The sequence below is a fragment of the Passer domesticus genome, chromosome 11, assembly GCF_036417665.1.
Source record: "Passer domesticus isolate bPasDom1 chromosome 11, bPasDom1.hap1, whole genome shotgun sequence".
NCBI lineage: Eukaryota > Metazoa > Chordata > Aves > Passeriformes > Passeridae > Passer > Passer domesticus.
In genome coordinates this window covers 12,095,570-12,110,731 of record NC_087484.1, presented here as the reverse complement: position 1 = coordinate 12,110,731, position 15,162 = coordinate 12,095,570, and the positions used below count along the sequence as shown (strand labels likewise).

General features: G+C 36.1%; 1 protein-coding gene across 9 annotated transcripts in view; it reads left to right on the top strand.

The window, feature by feature from the left end:
- The window catches only part of ACAP2 (ArfGAP with coiled-coil, ankyrin repeat and PH domains 2), a 62,919-nt gene that overhangs the window by 30,429 nt on the left and 17,328 nt on the right, over nucleotides 1-15,162 (top strand). For 4 of the 9 annotated variants that reach the window (XR_010346255.1, XM_064385726.1, XM_064385719.1 and 1 more), the window contains exons 9-13: nucleotides 890-964; nucleotides 2,324-2,335; nucleotides 7,516-7,628; nucleotides 11,101-11,121; nucleotides 14,191-14,242. Coding sequence is in view for 8 of the 9 variants with exons in the window: in XM_064385726.1 (XP_064241796.1) it covers nucleotides 890-964; nucleotides 2,324-2,335; nucleotides 7,516-7,628; nucleotides 11,101-11,121; nucleotides 14,191-14,242 (273 nt within the window). In the remaining variant the exon portion in view is untranslated. The remainder of the gene's footprint in view (nucleotides 1-889; nucleotides 965-2,323; nucleotides 2,336-7,515; nucleotides 7,629-11,100; nucleotides 11,122-14,190; nucleotides 14,243-15,162) is intronic. The other 5 variants (XM_064385720.1, XM_064385724.1, XM_064385722.1 and 2 more) reach the window with 3 other exon arrangements.

The following is a 15,162-nucleotide window of genomic DNA, read 5'->3' as shown; positions in this document are numbered from 1 at the left end:
TGGGTGATGGGCTATAAATACCACACCAACTGGTCAACATCTGCTTCTCCACTGCATTTCTTACTTAAACATGAAGGCCTGGATAAAACAAACAAACAACAAACCCAAAAGAATTAAAACTGTAAAACAAAAATAACAAACCAAGCAACTTACCACAGAAGAAAAAACCCCAATCAAACTTTCTCTTACAGGGTATCTTAAATTTCCTTTTTTTATATATATATAATTGTAAAAGGAAATTTTTTGGCTAGTGTCCTTTTTTATCAGCACAGACTTTGTAAGTATACTAACTGGAATATTCTCTGTGACAATCTCAGTTATTTTCAAAACCATACTTTTATTTAAAATTAATTTGATTGTCTCTACCTAAGATCTGAAGCAGTCATCGAGTACTGCTGGTCAGCTGATCAAAACTATTGACACAAAATCCTGGTTGAGACAGTTCTCCCACTTTGTGGAGATAAAAATCCATAGCATTTGCTCCTTCTAGTTTTTGCTGCTCCTGCCAGTGCTGCTGCATAGGCCAGCAAGAGCAGCTAAAGCATGAGTCATCCTCTTGGGAGACTGAGCACCAATGCGGTACAGAGTCGCATATGCTTGGCACCATGCTGTTCTTTGAAACAGTTCTTGTGATGCTTACAAGAAATGTACACCTTGGTAGAGGTTAATTCAGGGTGGCAGAGCAGAGCTTTAAACGAGGCTTCAGTGGTTATTCAAGGTAAACAATTTGTGACAAAGAAGTAATTATGCTATGCAAATAAAATAAAAGTCTTGCAATGTCTAGACATAATGTGTTCGTGCTTTTTTTTTTTTAATCAGCATTGTGAAATCTACTGAGCCAAATTTCTTATGATAATTTAAAGATCCAATTTTCTGTTTCTCTTTACAGCTGGATCAGTTGGCTGTAGATGCTGCGAAGGAGAAGAGAGATATGGAGCAAAAGCACTCCACTATTCAACAAAAGGTACTTTGCAGAATGTAAAAGGCAGGCTGCACACACTTTTTTTTTTATCTGTAGCATCTCTCTCCAGCATCTCTGCATCAGAACTACAAGGGATGGTATTTTTAGTGCAGAGAGACAGACTGACATGTCATTAAGTGTAAGGTTGGATTGCAGATACTAATTTTGTGTTACTGAACAAAATATTATGCTTAGTTTTTACTGAAACATAAATAGAACAGTAGAATTTATTTGAATGCTGGGATTCTAGCATTTCAATAGAACTTCTAATTCCTATTACCTCTTGAATTGAATAAGTTGTGCAGGTTTCTGTATTTCCATGCTATGTGTTTGTAGAAGAGGTGTATGTGCTGCACAGCCCTACAGCCATAAGTTTCACTTTGGACTGTGCCAAATCCAAGTGCAGCACTTGGAGCTTGTGTGGCAGCTGCTATTAGATATGAAGAACAAAAGTAAACTTTTGTAAAGAGTGTCTAATGTACTGGTTCAACTGTGCAGAGATATGAAATTGAGAAGTTTTAACTGGCGTTTTGGGGAAGATTTGTGCAATAATTCTTTTTACTTCTTGAGAAAAATTTAGGTAATTCATGTTGGGGGGAAATTACTTCTGTTGTTTGGATGTTTCAGAAGCTCTAGATCAGTATTGGTTTTGCAGGTATAATGCTAGAAGTTAAAAGTATTTCCACTGAACTCTCTGGTAGTGAGCTACAGACACTTTTGAAAGGGATTAGATACCAGTTTAAAGGTAATGCTACACTTCTTCCTCTCAATCAAATATGTTCTGGATCTGTTCAGGTGGCATAAATTTTAAAAAAGCCCACCCAATAGAGATGAAATCTGGTAACTAAATTCAGGAATGAAAACATGCTGAGATTATAAGTTGGGTAGCCTTAGTAGGAGCCAATATTAATACTAATGGGAAAAGATAACATTTTTGGTTGCTGTAAACATTTTTATTGGTGCATCCTGTCATCCCTTTAGGAGTTGGTGGGAAGCATTAGGATTGCTGTGAAATTGAGCAGATGTGATGATGAGGGCAGAGCTGACATGCTGTGCTTGGAGTCAGGAGATAACTGCAGGCAAGGAAGGGGAAAAGAGGGAGGAAACGGGGAAGATGGAACTTGAGAATTAATGTTGAAGGTCAAATTTTAAATATTTTCAGCTTAAAGGCTCAGTTTCAGGAATGGACAGTAGTTGAGAGGTTCTCTGTTAAGAGAACAGTGGTGCTTGCTGAAGGATATAAGTTATGAGCAATTATCTTTTAATTGGCCATAGAAATAATAACTAGTTACCATGAATTATGGTCACTGTTGTTGCCAGTGTTGTTTACAATCTTTATTTTTTCTTCAAATGCTGCTGAAGGCTGCTTTACAGGTAAACTACTTCTGCTAGTTTCAATTAATTCTGAAACTTGCAAGCTTTGTGAAACTTGATAAGCCATATCTATGTGTAATATAAATGTTCTTGATTTCTAGTAGGAGTGATGAATACAATAATGTTACTTTTATTGTTGCTTACTTTAATTGACAATTTAATGCTGTCTCTAAAATCTAATCAGGGCAGTCAGAATGCACTGTATGTTGTCCTCTTAAGTTCTGTGTTTTGAGTTGTAAGTGTTGTCTCCTGTCCTTACCAGAGAAGTCACTGTCACATTTTTGTGCTGATAATGCCTGGACTGTGCTTTATTGGAGATTCCTCTTACAGTTTATCCAATCATTTTCTTAGTTTCTTGTTCAAATCATGTTGTCTGTTTTTGGCTCCTCCTACTTGGTTTTCCAGCCTTCATGCCAAGTTAGCTTCCAGCTCATCAGGATTTCAGAACTGCCTTAGACTCTGGATCTTTTTATCACTACTTGTCATCTGGTCACCCTGTCCCAGATGGCAACTTCATTCCCTGTTCTCTTCTCATGTCTTGTCATGTTGCTTTCTGCTATGTTCCCAAATCTTCCAATGCCAAATCCTTCCACGTTTTTTAACAACTGAAACTTCTGAAGCTTATTGTGTTGAATATTCCATGAGGTATATATGTATTTAATATACTGAAGTTCTAATCTAATGCTTCAGAATGATGCCTTTCCTTCATTGTGTGGATAAAGAGCAGTTCCTTTTCTGAAATGTATAGGTAAGTGCATACGTGCACACACCTACCCACCTACTACCTGTGTTTGCATATATGTGCATATGCATGCAGAATAATTGCACTAATTAAATAACCCATCTCACTTTTCTGTATAATCATTGTCCTACTTAATTAGGCTGTTGATGGAGAGGCTATTAAAAGTGTCATGGAAGGGCTTGGTCACCAATACAGTGTGATTTCTTTTTTAGCAGAGCTGATAATCTGATTTACTTTTTTTAATTGCTTATAAGTTTTGTGGTCTATTTACTCACCAAATGTGCAGGAAACATTTTTCTTTATTTTTTTTCACTGTAAGGAAATATTTTTTCTGTATTAAACTGGAGCAACACATGCTGTGAATTAATCTAGAAATTTCATTATTGTTCTGGGAAATGTTTGCAATATATTTTTATAAGAAAATATTCATATTAAAAGAGTGGTGTCACAGTGTCAATACATTAGACATGACTCTTGTTTTCTGAGCAGTTTGCAGCCCATTGCTGTAGCAACATGTTTAATTAAGAAGTATTTTAAAAATCAGTTGCACCTGCAAACAGCTTCATGACTTTTTGGTGTTGTCAGACCTAATATTTTGTTCTAAAATGAGGGAGATGATACAGGAAAAGTATTTGCATTGAACTTCAAACAGTTTTGTTGTATTCAAATCCCCTTTCCATTGAAGTAAAACTCTGCTTCCAAAGAAGTGCTCAGGCAACAGCTGGAGTGAGAACGATTTGAAAATTTTTAACATCTTGAGTAAACAAGGTGATAGGAAACCAGCTGCTACCACAATCACAAAGCAGGCATAAACCAGAGCTGCTGTTGAGAAGTTGTGCAGACTAACTCCTGTCTCCAAAACCAATGTGCTTGTATTTCAAGTGACTTGTTTGCTCAATGACACTCTTGCATTCTCTCACTCTGTCTTGGGCTGTAAACCTTATTATTTGTGGTGTCTGTTGTTCTAAACCCTTCCTCGAGGGACTTTTCAGCTTAAGCATGACAAACATCTCTTGCCAATGGAAAGGGAATGGGAGCAGCTTTCTAAATGGGGGCTTTGCACAATTAGTGTCTCCTACTTAGTATATGCTGGCCTAATTTTTCAGGTTAGTGTTTTCTTTACTACTTATGCTCTCCCATTTACTGCCTTTTTTTAAAACTTTAAAAATGCTGATTTTCTAAAGTAAAAAGTACTTTGGGTTCCACATTAAATGTTAAAATATAGTTCCTGAGATTTACTGATAAAATGATTTGAATAGCTTTCATGGCCTGATAGCAATTTTGAAAGTAAATCAAAAGCTCTGCTACTGAAAAGTAATGGGAGGGTTTGTTTTGGGAACAAGAAAATCACGCACAGAGAAACAAAAAACGTGCTCTGAAATGAATCAAGTATGTGTGATGAATTGATACGTTCATACGAAAATGTATTCAGTGAAACACTGTCAAGAATATTAAGTGTTCTGTGACACACCAGATTAGTATTATTTCTGGAGATGAAAGTTGTTTTTCCATTGCCAGCTGGCTTGCTGTACCCCATGGACATTTAAAGAAAAAGGGTGGGAAAAAAGGCATGAAAGCATGCTGTATGCTTCACTTATATAACCCACTTCTACATGTTTCTCTTCCAGTAGCACCAGCCGTGAAAAGTCAGTGTCAGAATAGAACCATAGATGTTTATTCTTCCAAAACTAAATGAAATGTGTGATGTAGCACTTCAGTGAAAATTACATAATACTGGCTACATTGTCTTAGTTCTGGTTAGGTGAAATCTACTTTAGTCCTGACACCTAATTAGTTAAATGATGTTTAAAATTAAGTCTTTGTCAGTTGTGTGCCTGCTGGCAGAATACACAATTCTGAATCACATACAGTGGCTGAGTTTATTAACACGTGATTCTCCTATGCAGGACATTGGAAAGATATGGGTGGATTTTTCTCCACCCAGATTATTTTTCATGATTCATTAAACTTTTCCATGCACCAAGATAAAAATAAACTATAACTATGACTGCTTTGCTCCTATTTTTTAAATTGTAGAATAGCAGAGACTAAGATTGGAACACAACTAATTTAGTTTCTTTTTCTACTTTTATCCATGGAATTGAAATGGGACTTCTTTTTTTCTGATTGTTTTTCCTGATCAAACTTTATCAATGAAGTTTTATGGATAAAGCACATGGAAGCCTTATTCCCTCCCCCCTCCAGCTGGTAGTCTGCCATGTTCAGTTAAGGAGGTATTTGACATTTGCCTTTATACTCTGGTGTCTTTTTTTGCTCTGTAAAAGTGGAATTCAATCAGGGAAGTAATTAAAAATGACACTAAATGCATTTTGTGAGAAGGCTCAGTGTTTTAGATTATTCTGACTGAGAGTGTGGCATGGTAAACAATCCATATACACCTTCAAAGCATAGATCTGGAGTCATTGGAAAAGACAGCTGCATTTTCTGCAGCAGTTCTCCAAATTCCAGAGGAAAATGTGATTACATAGTAGGGTGGACAGAAAAGACTGAGGAAATGTATTGTCTTTAACTAGACAAGGAGTTGCAGGCATCACTGAGGCAGGAAAATGCAAATCTTTAGCAGATTTCATTATGTTTGGGAGCTGGTAAGTTAGAGTAATTTATCAGTTTTTTGGGAATGTGGGAAATGTGACATCAGCATGTCTAAGTTTGTGTATAGTGGTTTTTTTGTTTTGAGAGCTTACATGAAGCCTCTTATGTTCAGCATGTTCTGATCTAGGAAACAGAAAATCAAAGTTATTAATTGCTGAATAATAAATACAAAAATAGGATATTCTTTTATGTGAAGCTTTCATTTGTAACTAGTATGTTTATTCAGATCAGTATATGGTAGTTCCATTTTCTTTTAGAACTCTTGCATCGATCATCTGTCAATTCAATAATAAAAATCTAGATTTAACATTTCAACATTAGGTGATCTATCAGATTAATAATAGATTAAAACAGTGAATAATTTTAACGAATTTGTGCTGTTCTGAGTGGGGAGCTTAAAGGGTCCATTTTAATATTTGTAACCATTTCACTATCATGTGTAATTAACCTTGGATTGGAAAAAACCATCTGCATGTATAAGAGTAAACATCATATGTAGCACGAAAGTTGTGTGCATCCTGGGCTACTGTCTGGGGATAATGACCATGTTGGTGTTGAAGCTACTTTTTTATATATATTTCTTGCCTCTTTTCCTTTATGTATAGACAAATTCCTAAGAAGCAAAGTACAAAGCAGAGACTTTCAGATATACTTTTCACACAAAGCTGATGTTTGCAATTGACAAAAAGTAACTACTGAAGGTTCAGGAAAGTCTTAATATAAAACGTTTTGTCTTTTCAGTATTTAACTTGATTGGTTTTTTTCTTCTGAAATTTAATTTTCAGGAATGTGTCTCTTACACCCATGTTAAGGGGAAGAAGCCATATGTTGCTAGTCTACTTTAAGGATATATGTTTTAATAACAGTGAAATAAAATTACAGCATGTATATTATTTTCATCGCTGGACAAAGTTGTGAGAAATGATGTCATTCCATGTGTGCTTTTTCATGCACCCTTAGTAGATGTTAGCCTCCCACTCTCTGAATATCTGAACTCTACCTCCCTGTGAAGAGCCCATGCTGTTCTCAATGAGATGTGAAAGCAAATGATCATCACATGTGTTATTACTTAGTCTAACTTACCTTTGCTAAAGATAAGATAATAAGATAAGCAATCAGCTTTTCTAAAGCTCAGAAAGCTGCTATTAATTGCTATTAGCTGGGTTTAGTTGTTATTAGGTTGATGGAAATGCATATTCCCTTGTCCTACTTGTAATTTTATAATCTTATCCAAGATCATAAAGAAGAAATTACTGCCAAGGTCTTGTCATCAGTGCCAGCACCATGATTGATTTACTCTAGAGTTAACTGATAGCATCATCTTTATTTGATTACTTTTCTTCTAAGTTCCTATGCAGCTCAGCTGTCGACATGACAGGGGTGAAGAAAATGCTAAAGCACAACTGACTTTATACATATCTACAACAAGCTGCAGTTGTTTCTCAGTTTTGACTCCTAACTTTCATGGCTTCTTTTCCTCTGCTTTTCTATCCCCTTTCTTGGGAATATATGAGAGACCATTTGAGCAGACAGTTGAAGCATCAGATGCTCTGTCAGCAATATTTGCCCTCTATTTGGCTGTAGAGGTCACCAATACCTGAACAAGAAATTCCCCCTTGTTGCAGGTAAAGTAAAAATCTTCAGCATTCTCATTGCTTAAAATTGCTTTTCTAAAAAAAGCCATCAGGGGCTGAGAATCATGGTTGGACTAATAAGTGTTGCAAGCAAAACCTTATTCCTAGGTATTTACTCTTTGACAACAGTACTGCTCATATTTAAAGTTTCATTTGAACTGCAGTGTGTTTTTCTTGTTCCTTTGTACTAGGATTATTCCAGTGATGATACTAAACTAGAATACAATGTAGATGCAGCCAATGGCATTGTTATGGAAGGTTATTTATTCAAGCGAGCCAGCAATGCCTTCAAGACTTGGAACAGGTAATTATTCAGAACCTCTATGTACTGCTAATAAAAATACTGCTTTTTAACCTGAGTTCTCATCTGATTCATAATCTCTGTAACTTGTTGAGTCCATAGTTTTGGCAGAACACTGGGGTGACTCTGTTAGTTAACTTGGAGATGACACTTCACAGCCATTTTTCTTTGTTTTCTGTACTAGTTGTTTGCAAACCTTTCCCGTGTGAAAGCATATGCTAGGAAAATGTTAGAAGACAGAGTGAAATAGAAGTTGTATAGCCACTGGAAGCAGAGAAACACAGTCAAGGACTCAAGTTATTTTTCCTGAAAGATAAGCAATGTAGTTGTTATGCTTTAAAATTCCTGTCCTGTGCAGTGACTTTGGCTTAGTAGTTTTGATGGCCCTTTTGGGAATTCAAAATATATTGTTAGTTATATATCTTTAACAATGTATATTTTACTACTATTTAAATGTTTTTCTTCCTGAACAGGATTTCTTTTGCCTTTCCAAGGGTGTATACTTTTTTCAAGGAAATATATATGCTGGAGCATTTACAGCACAGTTGGATACAGTTCTTGAATTTTAGATGTAATTTGTTGTGATAAAGAGCTCTCTATTGTCCATATTCTGCTGTTTTTTCAGTGGTGCCCTGTTAAACTATTTGCTGTGTTTCAAAGGACAGAATGTGCATTTGAATGGGTGGTCCCTTCCAGTCTTACTTGTTCTGTACATCCTAGAATATCTCAGCACACCACAAGCTTGTAAGAAATTGGAATCACTTCAATTAAATCCATAGACTGGTGCAAGGGCCACTGGTGTCAATAAGACTGTATCTATATTAGCAAGTCATGGCCACTAGTACAAAAGGTTTTGCTTTGGCCTGATTATTCATCTGTAATTGTAATGTACTTTCTGGGTTAGTCTCATGCAAGCAGAATTCAGAGTTCTCCAAGACAAATCTGTGAAGTATCAAGGGATGGTGAAGGGAGAAAACCGGGAGATGTGCATCAAAAGCACCTTCCTGGTGTGAAGTAAAATGTTAGTGTTAGCATACTGAGAAAGATCTGCAGTAATAGGGCAGGAGATTGTCCTTTATAGGCTTCCCAAGGGGCTGAAAGGGTCCTTTTTGCCATTGCTGGATTACTGACGGTGAAACTCTGTCTCTGGGTTCCCCTTTTGAATAGCAGGAAGGCCTTGCTCTGCAGGGAGGTGACAATAGGGAGCAGGACAGGAGTGTCTGCTTCCACATGATGTCCTTCCTAGGAATACTGTACATGTCTCTTGCCTTAAAATGGTTAGAGAGTAGGATTCAATTAAAACTAAGCTCTGCATGTTGGTAATTTAAATGGACACAAAGTAAATAAGGAGCAGTTGTAATTAAATCAAGCTACACAATGACATTCCTTCAGATTAAGTTACATATTTGAACAAATATAATAAACGCATATCCAAGCAATAATTTAAGAGGGCAAAGATAAACAGCTCGTTAATGAGTCAGAGCTGCCTACTTTTATTACATAATTGATATTTACTTATAGCTTTTCCTTCTGTTTATCACAGGAGCATTCAATGAAGCAAAACATTTAACCTTTTTAGTATTAGATCCTTGATAATTTGTCTCACTGAGATAGACTAGTTGGATGCTTTAAGGCAGAAAATAGGAATGGATATGCTATGTAGAAACTGTTCTGAAATGGAATCAATAATTTAAATTTTGTATTCCACATGTTCACAAACTTTTACTTATTGCTATTAAACTACTTTTATAATATAATAGTAATATTTAAGACCTTAATAAAATTTTTAATATCTGAGTCTAGTCTCCCATTTTTGCTATGTTTTAATAAAAATAAAGAAGTATTTTTGTTATTTCTGAATACATTTGTGATTGCTTGCTATACTGTAGGCACAGAAGTGGTCACTGCCTGTTTCCCGTGATGGAAAGTTTTACTTGTGTAGTGTTACAGTGTGGGGAATTGTACTGATTGAAGTTTATCATATACTAGAGATTATAGGGTTTTTCCAGTCACTGGTTAAAGTACAAGAATGGATTTTGTCATTGCATTAAACTGTTTTGTGTGTAAAATTTTACAAAATATCAAACAAAGGAGCAAACATTTAGAGCATTATGTTTTATTTTAGGGAATTCTGAGCAAGACAGACAAGATACTTTTAGTGTTCTTACAGATTAGCAGTTTGCTCCCTTATTATATCACCGTCTTTGGGGAAGGTGGGTGGAAAATCAACCAGCTGAAACAAAACCAGAATAATTTCTCTAGAAATACTGGAATTTCCTGCTGTTCTGAGCCAAAGGTGACAGCACTGGTCTTCCTTGCTGACTGCTAAATGCACTGTCAGTAGTAATATGTATTAAAATTGAGGCTTCTTTTACCCTCGTTGGTCTCAGTTGCTCTTATGTTCATTCCAGACCTTTTTAAGAACTCCTTCAAGTGTGAATTAAAGGCACCAAAATCCATCCTAATGGCCACTATTAGCACATACTTGCCAACATTAAAAACATAAGAGAAGAGACGAGGGTATGATAGGTTTTGTGTGGGTTTGATACAGCAGAATGATTCTAGCTGACAAAGGAGAGAAATGTGATGCTTCTGTGTGCATGTCTTGGCCAGTGAGTCCATGGACCCCACAGTGGTATTATCCTGGGAAAAGTCTGGTTGCTGGGGGAGAAAAAAAAGAAGGCTGTATAATACAGCCCTTTGAAGGGGGGCAAATCTGTTGTGGTGAATGAAAATTTGTTTCCAGTCCGAACTCACGTCTTGCTAGCATAATGAAATTTCTTCCTGCGGCACCTGGCAGCTCGTGTTTCATTGTCTCAAGACTTTAGTTATTTGGGCTTTTGCATCAAGTTTCCTGTTCTTGGGACAGTTCTGTGTGACACTGGCTTTAGAAACAAATAAGTGTTTGAGCAGGCTGCAAAGTAAACCCTGAGCTATTTGCAATTTAGTGTCGCTGTTTTGAAAGAGATGGAGCTTTTGTAATCCCTTTCTGTTGTGCCTAAAAGGACATAATGTACACAAGTATTTCAGATAATACAGTTCAGTGGAATCAAAATTATATCCTTGTACTGCAAAGTCTTGGAATTACAGGTATGGACACCTGTATTTAGAATGTGTGTCTGTCTGTTGGTGAAGGATATTGTACACCAGTTTTCTTAAGGCATCAGGAGCAAGAGTCGGGTGCATTTATTTTGGAACAGTAGCTGGAAAGCTCTTTTGGTTCCCAGAAATTCAAATGAAAAATAAGTCCGTATCATAAAGAAAGAATAAATGTGTGTAGGGAGAAAAGCATTTGTCAGACCACTAGTATGTTCCAAATAGGTTTTAGATTGGATGCAATAGATGTTTTCCTTTTTAATTCTGCTGTATTTTCAGATCATGCTAATTCTTTTCTTATTTTGCTCATTTTGCATTTTTCATCCCTTTTCCTCCTTTCCCTTATGTTTTAATCCTACCCCATTTTTTCACATGACAGGAAAAAGCCAGATCACATCAGGTACCAACCAGCTTCTTTTATACCTTCCCAATGTTTCCTTGGCACGCAAAAAGCTCTTCATTAACCCTGCATTTAATTTTGATTACTTGCAATGGATGTATAAGTGACTCAGTCTAAGAAAATAACAGAAGGATTCTGCCTGGGATGCCAGTATACCTGCTGCTCAATTCCTTTAAAAGATTTAGAAAAATTGAGCTAGTTTGTAGCTAAAAAATGAATTAAAGCCAAGTTTCTGCACTCAAACTTCTGAGCATAAAAGATCAATGTCTTGCCTTTTTCCAAGTGAAGTTGATGAGATTTTTTTTTTCTTATCAACTGCATTAGGACTGGACATGTACTTTTAAATGTTGTGCATTCTTAATTACTCTGTTTTAATTGTGTGCTGGTAGCAGCTAGAGGAGAAAACTGTTTCTGAGACAATTCATTGTTTTATGTAAAATCTTATAACAGTTTCAGTATTATACTCAGTTCTCAGAAATTGAATTTTTTTTTCTGTAGATTGTTTCCTATTTGATGAATGCAGCTTTGAATTTGTAGGTATACATGATGGAAAACATTCAGTTTCTAAATAGGAACAATTATATTTAACCACTATGAAGTGAGACAGTGTAAACGACTTTAATATTCCAAAGAATGTTTTCTCCTTCGCCATGCTTCTCTCGCTTTTGACAGAATCACACATTTAAGGAAACCTTGGTAATAGTCAGTTCTTATTGCACACAGGATGCCTGAAGATTTAAAATTTCTCTTAGAACCTGATAGATATGGGTTACCCTATAGCAGCACCTTCAGTACAGAGATTGTACCTCAGAAGTTCCTGGCTGATGCTGGTGTAGACCCCCAGCAGTCTGTTTGCTACAGTAAAGTCAGGAGTTTGTTGATGGTATTTGGTTAATTAGGAATAACTTCAAGTTTTTTGGCCTGAGTAAAATTGCTGTGGTGCTGACACCTCAAAAGGCAGTCTGACACTTTCATCTTGTTACAAAAAATGATAATGTATTAACTCTGACATCTACTTCTAAAGTGTGATTTACAAGTTATCCAAAATTGTAAATTCTTGATCTCATTCAGCAAAAGATGATTTTAGAAAGGCACCAAAACCTGCACCCTTTGTGGCTGGACTGAAAATTTTTCTTTAACAGATTTAATTTCTCTACTAAGAAAAAAAAGGGACTGGAATACTTTCAAAACTTCTAGATTAGGTTAAAGATGGCACAAATTTGTGTTACAATTTGTGTGTTCACTTATATCCAATTGATGAGATTAGAGCTTGTTTACTAGAGTAACTCATGAAATATTTAGGTGTAGAACAAATGAAGCATTGCATTAATGAAGTTAATTGTACTTCCTAAGGCTCTTACTAGGGATTTGCTCCATTGCTAGTTGTCTTGGGGCAAGGCTGCTTGTTTTTCCCCTTTACCACTCCCTTTATCACTTAGGCACTGCTTTTCATGTTGTTCTCTTTTGTGCTACATTCAAAAAAACCACATAAAAAAGATGTGAGTTTTTTCTTTTGAAGTCTGCTTTTTTGTTAAGCTTCCTATGAATATTAGCAATAGCCTGCCTTATATTTTGGGCACACTTGCTGCATCTGTAAATAGATAGCAAAGATGATACCTTTTCAATAGCAGTGACTAAAACTACTGCTGTTAATAAATTTAAAGAGTCAAGAATGACAAGAGATCCTGTTGTTGCTTTTTAAATTAAATATATCTGCACAACATTTGAAAAGATTGTTAAAAGGTAGAATCTCATCTGTCTATGAAACACTAACCTTTCTAACAAATACTAGATTTTCTGTTTGGGATCTAACATTTTTTGTATATATTAATTTTTCTTAACCATCTTTGTGCACTTCTTTCCAGGAATGGCTTGTGGTGGTTGAATAAATACATGGGTTCCTCCTGTTACTAATTGTAGTAAACTGTAGCTTGAATCTCAACAGCCTGTGGAGAATAACAAGATCTGTTGCAACACAATATTTTGTGTACTGTTACCATTCAAACTAACTGGTAGTGCAGGAAAAAGTGATGTGTGGTAAAGGTGGAGTATTGGAGATAATTGAGGAATGATGCAGTGGTAAACACAGGTTTGCCTTATAAGCCTGAACAAAGCAAGATGTAAATTTCACTGAATTGTCTTCTACATTCCCTTCATTTTTGTCAGTGAAAATGAAACTGATAATTGGTTAGCTTTTATTTTGTGCATCTCAGAAGAGCTAGAAAGGCATGGTTATGTCTACTGGGTTTTTTTCATTCAGTGGTCTGATAAAACATCATTGTTAGAGATCTGAGGGTTTTTTTGGTTTTGTTTTTTTTTCTTTTTTTCCAAAATGTGAATGCTTTTTCCATTCTCTGGGATGTATCCTTTGTGAACACTGAGTTTGACAAGGAAGGATACAGTTCAGAGGCGTTTTTAAGCATTATATTATCTTTTGCATTTTACAGGATGCCTTCATTAAATCAGTTATTTGATTTATTTGGTTTTCCTTCAAAGCTGAAGCTTTATTTAGGATCCTACTTAAAAGGTTTTCATTGGATTTTTTTAAGTTTTTATTTGCAGCGTTTTTATTTTAGGCATGCCCAATGTAGGTAGATATTAAACCTGCATGGAATAGCAGCACTGAAGCATTTTTAGTGCTTTAGTAAGTTAGTTCTACTCCCAAAAATATTTCAGGATTAGTTTACATGGGTTCAAGTATTTTTGTTATTCAAACTATCTGAATTTGTGTTATCAAACAACTACTTAAAATCATAACTTGCTGCTAAAATACAGAAGGAAATGTTCTTTAAAATGAAAATGTTTTGTGTGATAGCTTAACTAATGTTGTCATAACATGAATGTGTTTGTTTATGACTCAAATTATTTGAACCTTGCTTTCTTTTCTGTTTTGTCTCTGCTTTCCCTATTTTCATTATTCTCATGAAATATTTGCCAAAACCAACTGCAGTATTACTTTCCTGAATTGTTTTGTTCAGTCTCTTTGTAGACTGTATGTTAGCACATCTCAGTCACATAAGCACTGTAAAATCAGTTATGTATTCTCTGGATGTCTCTTCATTTGTATAGGCGCTGGTTCTCAATACAAAATAACCAACTTGTGTACCAGAAGAAATTTAAGGTAGGAGTTGAAAACTGGCTTGGGATATTTTGGGGTTTGGGTGATGATTTTCCTGATTGATTGGGGAAACTGCTGATGTGAAGATCCTATGTGCTCTTCAACAACCTACTGCTTTCTTCTAAATTAGTTTCTCCCTTTGTAAAATGAGACTAATAGCTACACTGACAGATTCTGAGATTCCTGTGCACTGATTATAAGCACATACTCTATTTGCTGTGGGTTTTGTAACCTAGTTAGAGCTTTAAAAGTTGTTGGTCCCAAAAGGCTTGTGCTCACTTGCTGGCAGTGAAATATTCCATGCTGTTCTCTGAGCAGTTGTGTTTAACTCTTTCAGGACTTGCTCCTCCACTTACTTACTGGTTCACACACCCAATTCAGCAGCTGGGGGAAAAAGGCATGAAAGCTTGTTACAAAGCAGTCAGGGCTGCTATACACGTGTATTTAGTATTAAAAATGCACAGTGGCTCAGCAGTCAGTAGCTGCCTTGTTGCTGGTGGGAGGTGCAGCCGTTTTATGTTAAATCAGCAAGTCCAGCTCTGCCCCAAGCCATAGAAGCCTTTTCAGTCAGGTTTTTGGCCCCTGCTCCTTTGTTTGCTATTCTAGACTCTGCTTTTGCACCAAGGAGCTGTAGCTATTCTTCAGGTTGAAAAAACCACAGACTGTGTGGAGATGGTGGGAAAAAAGAGGGAAGAGCTTATGACAATTATTTCCTCTTCACTGTAAACAGACTGGGATCAGAGGCTGTTCCTTGTTATCTGATGCTGTCAAATCGAGGGGCTTCATTTCTGTGGTTGGAAAGGAAACACACAGCTGAGTTTGTTTGAGCATGTTTGGTTGGGCATTCTGTGTTTGTGAATTCTCATTGCTCTTTTTTTTGAACTGCAACTTTAAAATGCTGATAGCTCAGAATGGAATTCTTA